This window comes from Elephantulus edwardii, unplaced genomic scaffold (assembly GCF_000299155.1).
Source record: "Elephantulus edwardii isolate Elephantulus edwardi_28Jun2011 unplaced genomic scaffold, EleEdw1.0 scaffold00002, whole genome shotgun sequence".
Lineage (NCBI taxonomy): Eukaryota > Metazoa > Chordata > Mammalia > Macroscelidea > Macroscelididae > Elephantulus > Elephantulus edwardii.
Genome location: NW_006399752.1, coordinates 676,808 through 685,487, shown reverse-complemented (window position 1 = coordinate 685,487; position 8,680 = coordinate 676,808). Strand labels below are relative to the sequence as shown.

General features: G+C 41.2%; 1 protein-coding gene across 1 annotated transcript in view; it reads left to right on the top strand.

Moving 5' to 3' along the window:
• The first annotated feature begins 367 nt into the window (after nt 1–367).
• Nucleotides 368–8,680, top strand: part of RSPO3 (R-spondin 3) — a 155,953-nt gene continuing 147,640 nt past the window's right edge. Inside the window, exon 1 of the mRNA XM_006878976.1 lies at nt 368–525. Within this exon, the coding sequence (XP_006879038.1) occupies nt 429–525 (97 nt within the window). The 5' untranslated portion in view covers nt 368–428. The remainder of the gene's footprint in view (nt 526–8,680) is intronic.

Below are 8,680 nucleotides of genomic sequence, written 5' to 3'. Positions count from 1 at the left end.
CCCCGCCGCAGCCCCCGCTGCCTCTGAGCCCGAGGGGCCCCCGCCGCCGCTGCCCGCCCGCCCGGATCCCGCCTGCGGCTGCTGCCACCGCGCACCATGCTACCTGCGGCCGCCCGGCGTGGCTCGCTCGTCCCGGACCCCGCGCTCCTCGCGGCGATGACAGCCACCCTCGCCAAGCCGCCGCAGCTCAGTTCCATTTGAAAGTCCAATCCTTGGGTTCCCTGTCTATCCGCCCGGCTTCTTTTGCCATCACATCACGCCTGTCGGAACTGAGGGGAGACTTGTCCCGCTGCTTGAGTTTGTCCTATTACACACACACACACACACACACACACACACGCCTGACACACGTTAATTTTAAAACCTTAAACTGTAATTAACGATCAAAAGAAAAGAAGAAGACGAAAAGGAACCGTTATTGGGTTACTATGCACTTGCGACTGATTTCTTGGTTTTTTATCATTTTGAACTTTATGGAATACATCGGCAGCCAGAACGCCTCCCGGGGAAGGCGCCAGCGAAGAAGTAAGTGTGTGGGGGGCCTCATGGACTTTGCGTTCGTTCCCTCCCGCCTGGTTCACCTGTCCGTCTCTTTGCTCGCTTTGCCTGTCTGTCCTGTGTCTGCTTCTGCAAACGCGCCTGTCCAGCCCTGCACCCCAAGCCTCCCCGAAGATGCAACAGCGGGTTTCAGGGGTGCGCAAGGCGCATCTCTCACGCCCCTCTCTTCCCTAGCATCTTCCCGGGTGCCACAGCCAACAGGACATGTGGCATCGTCTCTATTGTCCATCCTCTCCACTTGGTGAGTCCATTCTGATTCACCAAAAACTTCTCGCCGTTCCTTCAACTCTCTCTAGGGATTTGAGCTTTATTTATGACAGTCCGAAGGGACCTCAACCCTGAGACCAACCGCCCGGACGCCCGCAGCTTGAGATGCCCTGCCGGCTGGCTTAAGGTCTGGGGAGGTTTGTGGGAGGATGCCGTGCGCGGGGAGACCCCTCGCTTGGTGGGGACCTGGCGCTGGTGCAGCAAAGCGCACACCGGCTGAGCGGCGGGGAGGCGAGCGAGCGCCTGCGCAGCGACTTCCCCGCATTCGCAGGGGGCGGTTAGGGGGGCGCCCAGGGCGCCCGGGGTTCGCAAGTCTGCACATTTGCACAGCGCCCCGGCGCCCCACACCTGGGATGCAGACAGCTGGCCCGGGGCTGCTGGGAACCAAGGGTACCAGTTTTCCAGTAACCTGTCACACATGAACGTTTTCCTCTAAGGTCCTTCTGAGTGTGACTTCAGGGACAGACACCTAACTGAGAAGTGAATTTACCCTAAAACCTCAAGCTCTCATCTCCTGACTGTCCGGTCTCCTTACTCCCTGTCACTGTATGGTTGGCTAGTAAAGAATGCTGCAGGACTCCAGCTGAGGTTAAAAAAGGGCACGCGTTCATCAAGGATGGTCTCGAACCCCGGTTAGCCTGTGCAAGGAGGCTCCTTCCTAACAAGAGGGGACAGATGCGAGGACTGCGCCTCTGCCTGCACGTCACTAGCCCTGCGGGCTCTCCACTCTGTGGTCCGTCTCCTCACTGGAAATTCAGCTGCAGATTATCTTAATGTTGGGGTGCTGGTGGGGAAGGGGAAGGGATAGGTGCTCTCGAGGGCTTGCACAGAGAGAGGTTTTTGCCTTGGATTCTCACACCTCCCTGGGTAAGGGCAACCGTGAATGGTAGCGTCTTGCCACTGGCCAGCAGAGCCCCTCAGGGCAGGCGTGGATGGATGCAGGGTGAAGAGAACAACACCAGCTTGTGTGAGATGGACCTGGAGTAATCGCTTCTCAGCTGCTCTTTGTCCCTGCTCGGTCCCTTGGGCGTGAGGGTCCCCTGAAAGCTCCCTTTGTGCTGCTCGCCTGGGGCAGACAAGGTTTGATTCACCTGAAAACTGCCTTGAAAAGATGGGGCTGGGCCGGAGCGCCAGTGGCTCTGGCCTGGCCTCAGCGCCTTGGGGCTGGTGTAGCAGAAGGGAGGAGGGCCTAAATCCAGTATGTGGGGGCATCCTTATTATTCTTGGTCTCAGAATGGTTTGTATTCTTGTAATTGCCCACCCACCCTTTCACTGCTGCAGTGCAGAAGCCCAAGGCTCCAATGGTGCCTGTCTGTTCCCCCCTCCCCTCCTCTCTGGGCACTAGGGACTTGAGTTTCAGGTCTTTTGGAAAGGGGAGGTCAGGCAGAAACGCACCCTCCTACTTTCCTCTTCCACAACCTCTCCTCCCAATCGCCGCCCACTGCCCCTTTTATCTCACTGAGAACACCCAGGGTTGGTAGGTCGCTATGCACTTCTGAGAGCAGGGCAGGGTCCCTAGTGTCAGAAGCATCTGGATTTGTACCTTTGGGATTCTGTTTCTGAAAGAAATGGCACCCTGGTAGTGCAATAGTTAAGCCCTTGCTCCTGAATGAAAGGTAGGAGGTTTTCGAACCCAAATGTAGCTTCCTTCATAAGAGAAAGAATGGCAGTGGGCCTCCATAAAGACTTAGACCTTTGGAAGCCCTCTGGTGAAATTCTACTCTGTAAGAGTCACTAACAGCAGAAACTCTACTGGAAAGCAGTTCCTTTTGGTTTCTGAAAAGAAATTACCAGAAAAAAAAAGTTTGTGGTTCACATCTTCCCACCTTTCCATGAAGGCCCATAATATGAGTAACTGCCCAGGGCTGTGGGGACACTTTGAAGCTTGGAGATTAGAACTATCTTTGAATCAAGAGCCCAGCTTCTTTCCAACCTGACAGTTGTCCCAAGGGCGATGATCTCTGGTTATGTTGGGAGAGTGAGAAAGATAATAGGTGTAATTGAATTGAAATTCCAAGTGTTGAGGGGAGAGATGCTGAAAAGAATTCCTGTAGAGGATTCCTTTTGCTATTTTCGCCTTTGAGTGTGCTTTTGCTGCGGGTGGCATTGGCTGGTTCAATGTTGGGAGAGGGGCGACCCCTTGTGTCCTCTAAAGAGACAGACGAGGCTTTCTTTTGGCAGGTGCAGCCTGACTTTTTGGGAAAATGGGAAGGGGTGGGAGGTGAGGAAAGATCCTTATTAAATGTCCACAGATTCAAGGTCAAGCCCCATGTGCACAGCAAGCTCATATATATTGCTCAAGAATAAACAGATTTTTGGGGAAATCTCTGACAAGAAGGAGTAAAAAAACTTTCATAATAACATGGGAGAAAATTTTAAAATGAATTTAAATAGTGGTTAAAGGAATTTTCAAAACAAGTCTTTCTTTTCTGGGCTTTTTTTAATTCAAAAGGAAATGAACATAAATATTTAAGAGTATTTAATCTGACTTGTAAATAAATAGCTTGACTTTCCAAAGTTATTCTAAATTGCCACTAACGAGATGAGTGATAGAAAAGGATAGTATAAGAATTATGTGTACAACGCTTTGTTAATGGTCCTTGAAGATCTTAGTTGAAAATTTGCTTGCAAAAATTAAAGATTCCTCTCAATGTTGAATACTGTCATGTGAAAATAAATGTGACTTATCTCTAGAAATAAGAACCACATCAAGATCACCCTACTTTTCTAAAACAGCAGAGTTTCCATTCCCTGTAGTTTTAGGAAATTTAGTAATTTTGTTTCCTTATTAGAGGAAACTACATTTTAAATAGTAGTCTTCTCCTTTAAAAAATATCTATTGAACTAAGGGTTAATAAACAGCAAATTTCTATTTGTACCTGTCTGGGTGGGTAAGCATTCTTAGCTAGAAGTGATGAAATTGAATTTATTCACAGTGAAAATGAAATTTAATCCTTATTCATAAGTCACTAACCTGTAATAGTTACAGAAGTAAGCCTTAGCTTTTAAGGATGAGATAGTAAACCAAGAACCCTGAGTTCCTATCTTAAATCACTCCCTGAAAAGTCTTTGCAGCTTGGTGCTATCAGCCTTTGAATGCCAGATTCTATGATAATAAAATGAAGGATCATATTTACCATAATAAAATGACCTCAATAATTTACAGTTGCACTGGATTTTCACTTGAGTTGGCTTGCTTGGGCCGCTAACTAGCCACTTGAAGAATAGAGGTAATTTACTGAGGAAGAAAACCAAGAAACAAAAGCTGAGTGGTTTACAGCTTATAAATAGAACTTGTTACTTGCCATGAACCTCATCCAGTTATTTAAACTATAGACTAATCTATATAAGTCAGGCTAATTAAATGGTATATTTAATGGTCTCTAGACTATGATTTATTTTAAAAAATCATTGGTGAATATTCTGCTTTAACACATTGGGAAAATTTTAATTGAGATTTATATGTATTATGCATCAGTAATGAATGTCAACTAATAGTGAATTATACCAGACAGAATATAATATTATTTGCTTATTCAGAGACATTGTAGGATCAGATTGTCGTTATGAATAAGGTTATCATTAGGAATGACATATGCTGTTATAAAATTCTTATTTCATTCCATCTGTTATTTGAGTTTTATCTATTGAATTCCAGATAAACCTAAGTTTTGGAAAACTATTATATGAATAATCATCATAAAGCACCCTATTGTATACTCTATAAAACTTTAAAATGCTGCTCTTAAAGATATCTAGGGGAAAGGGAGAAAAATACAAAAGAGATTATTTTAAGGGTAATAAATAAAAACAAAGATTTATTGCACTATGATGGTCATTGTTTATTATATTGTTTCAGATGACGGGTCCATATTTTAGATTTTTATATAGTCCGAGTAATTATTTATCCTGAAAAATAACAAGTTAACTAAGGAAATAGCATAATCTAATTCTACCGTACAGTTTCTCATATCCGTTATTCATAGCACTTTCTTTTGGAGAGAAACATTATTTTATAATTAGAAACACAGGAAAAAATACTAAAGAAAATATACTCAGTTGTATTATTTGATGTATTTATTAATCAAAGCACACATTCAAGTTCATAATCAGTAATGGAAACATCTTAATGTAAGCAAAAGACTTTTTTTTATAAATTCTACTTATTAAAATATAAGGATAATTTCTTAAAATAGTCCCTTATTATTTTTATCCTTTACTTCTTACTTCAGTAGAAGAATTTTGCTAAGAATATTTTAAAATGGTTTAATCATGGTGCCTTTTCAGTCCCAGCTTACTTGGAATAAGGTAATTGGGAATTTTAGAATGAATGTAAAATGCATTTCATATCATCATTTCATTATTCCTTCAATAAGTAGATATGAACCATATTTCAGCTTATAAGTGGATAAGCTTTGCTAAATCATTTCCCCATTAAACATTTCCCTGGAATTTAACATTCTACAAATTAGGTCCCCTGAAAACAATGAATGGGAATTACAACAAGCAGTAAAATTTGATTTTCAAGTTGTTATGGGAAAATCCATGCTACACTACTATTAAAGTGAGTTTATTAGTCACCTGATTATTTTAGACCACTTGAAACTAAAGAGATCTCCATGTTGCTAAAAAATGTCTAAAATATTTCTAGAAAAATTACTTATTCCTTTTTTAATGCAGCTGTTTAAAGAATCCAGTGCAATGTTGATAGAACGTTATAGTGGCCAGATCTTTATGTAAAGACCAAAGATTCTTCTGTAATTATAAAAATAAACTTCCAAAACCTTAAACTATATACTGATTGACTAAATCATCTTTCCCCATTTATCCTTCTGCAATTGTTTAATTTTAGAAGTTGTCCTGATCTTTCTCTTCCCATTTCCTCACTATTTCACACCAGCTCCCCTACCCTTCTCCAAACCCCTCTCTTTTTCTAAGTAGTAAATTCTTGAAATGCCATTAGAGTGGATATTATGTTTCATGAAATGTAAGAATCAACTTTAGTTACCATTAGGAAAACATCATTCAGTTTTGAGAGCATGGTGAGGATCATGCAAGACAGTGTGTTGAAATTATAGGTTTCACTTGGTTAGGAATATTTCTTGCCCTCCCAGTGCTTTGAGCACTGGCATCCCTTTGAGAATGATAATGTGGAAACATTTTGCATTACAAATTTTGTGTATTTTTGCCTTGTTTCTTATTTTAAGAAAAATATGGATTGTAGTCTTGGTTGTAGATTTCTTTCTCAAGAATTTAAAATGATTGGATTGCCTTAAAGTATATCTGTTGGACAAATGAGTCAATTTGAAATGCTTGGCAATCAGATCTTAACAAAATACATAAAATATAAAATATATATTTTGAAATAGTGTTACCTATTTTTTCCTATTAATTCAATCCATTGGATCTTTCAATTCCATAATAATAACTAGAAATCTGATTATGGTCACCATAACACAATTCTTAAAAGAGTGGAATGTTCCATTTTTGAGAATATGGGGGTGTTAAGAAAGCTTAACAACTGAGTGTCATTGAATGCTAGGAAATCCCATTTTCTGTTTCAAAGGTTCCAACAACATGAAACTTTTAATTAAAATCACAGAATTCTTTTCACATATGAAACATTTGAATAATTTCAAAAGTGTATATTTTTCAAGTATGGTTGCAAGTATCTTTTATATGATAAAATCATTTTTGCCACAGTGGTAAACTTGGCAAAGGACCAAGTTACCATCTGTTGTTACAACAATTCTTCCGAAAATTGTTCAGGAAAAATTCAATAGTACTAAAGGACATTGTTGTTAGACGCTGTAATGACCACATGTAAAACAAAGCACCACTTGGTCCAGCATCACCCTCACAGCTGGTGCTACACTTGACTTCATTGTCACAGTCACTATGCCAATCCATCTTCCTAAGGGTCTTCCTCTCTTTCCGTACTCAAGCAAGCGTAATGCCCTTCTCCAGGGACTGATTATTTCCTTATAACATGCCCAAAGGACATGCAGCAAAGTTTAACATTCTTTCTTTTAAGGACTATTCAAATTAAGAATATTCTTTTAAATCCAAATTCAACTTTTCAAAGTCAGATTTTTCAGTCCTCTGGTAGTCGATGGTACATTCAATATTCTTTACCATCACCATCATGCGAAGGCCATCAATTCTTCTTTGGTTTTCTTGACTCGTTGTCCAGCTTTCTTATGCATATGAAGTGATTGAAAATAGCATGCATCTTAACTCAAAATGACATCTTTCATTTTTATCACTTTAGAGAGATAGTTTGCAGAAGATTTGTCCAATACAAAACGTTGTTTGATTTCTTGACTGCTGCTTCCATGCATATGGATTATGGACCAAAGTAAAATAAAATCCTGACTATTTCAGTATTTTCTCTATTATGATATTGCTTAAAGGTACACCTCTGAGGATTTTTTTTTTAATTCTTCATGTTGGAGTGTAATCCACACTGAAATTGTAGTCTTTTATCATCATGATTTAGTACTTCAAGTCTTCTTCATGTTCAGCAAACAAAGTTGTATCGTATTATCTACATATCACAGGTTGTTAATGAGTCTTCTTCCAAGCTTGGCGCTGCTGTAGAATATACTTGCCCAATTTAATATAACTTGATGGCTCTCTGTTTTACCGTCTTGTGGCTAATCCAAAGGTTTCCTCCCTGGCTACTTGAATCTACTAGAAGCTCTCCTACAAAAAGATGGCCAGTCACCTCCCAAGTGATTTACAACCTCACAAAATCTGCTACTAGTTGGTTCCAACTTCATGACAATGGGTGAGTGAGTGAGTGAATCTTCAGAGCACTATTAGTGCCCCATCAGCCCTTTAACACTTTGATGAATAGCAGTATCTTAAGTTCACTCTACACACTGAAAGCTAAGAAGCACCCAGAAAGAATCCTCAGAGTCTGTTGGGAAAAGTAGACTGAAAAGTAGAAGGCCCATGCTCTTGATCTGTCGCTACAAATACCTGTGTAACTAAGACGAGTCTTTTTACCACTCTCGTTGCAGTTCCTCATTTGTAAAAAAGAAGACCCTTAGCAGAAATTTAGATCTTTGTGATGCCTAAAATCTGGGGGTTTCTTAAACATTTTGATAGGAGAACCTATCATGTCTAGTTAGTTAAAAAGTCCTTCTATATTTGTTGTTATTGTTGTTGCTTTGTTGTTATGTGCCGTTGAGTTGCCTGTGACCCATAGTGGCTCTATATACAGTGGCCCTGAACCCTGCCCTGTCCTGAGCCAGTTTCACTAATAATGACACACCAGCCCCCATTACCCTAGTCACATTATCACTCCATCTAATCCAGGGTCTTCCTCTCCTGCTGTCCCTCCACCCTTCAAGCATGATGTCCTTCTCCAAGGACTGGTCTCTCCTGGCCACGTGCCCAAAGTCTATGAGACAGAGCTTCAAAGTCTTAGCCTCCAAGGTGAAACTTGGTTTCACCCCCTTCAAGGCAGACATATTTGTTTTCTTGGAGGTTCGTTGTATGTTCAAGACTCTTCTCCAGTAACACAGGTCAAAGGTATCAATTCTTCTTCTCTCATCTTTAGTTATTGTCCAGCTCTCTGAAGCATAACAAGTAATGGCGAAGACCACGGCCTGGATTAGGCGCACCTTAGTCTCTAGACTGACATCATTGCTTTTCAGCATTCTGGAGAGATCCCTGATAGCAGATTTTCCCAGTGTAATTCATCTTCTTTATTTAGCTAGTATTTTATGCAACTAAGAAATCTGGAGAACAACCACTTGACCAACTGACTGGAAGAGATCTATATTTGTTCCCATCCCAAAGAAGGGTGACCCAACTGAGTGTGGAAACTACAGAATAGTATCATTGA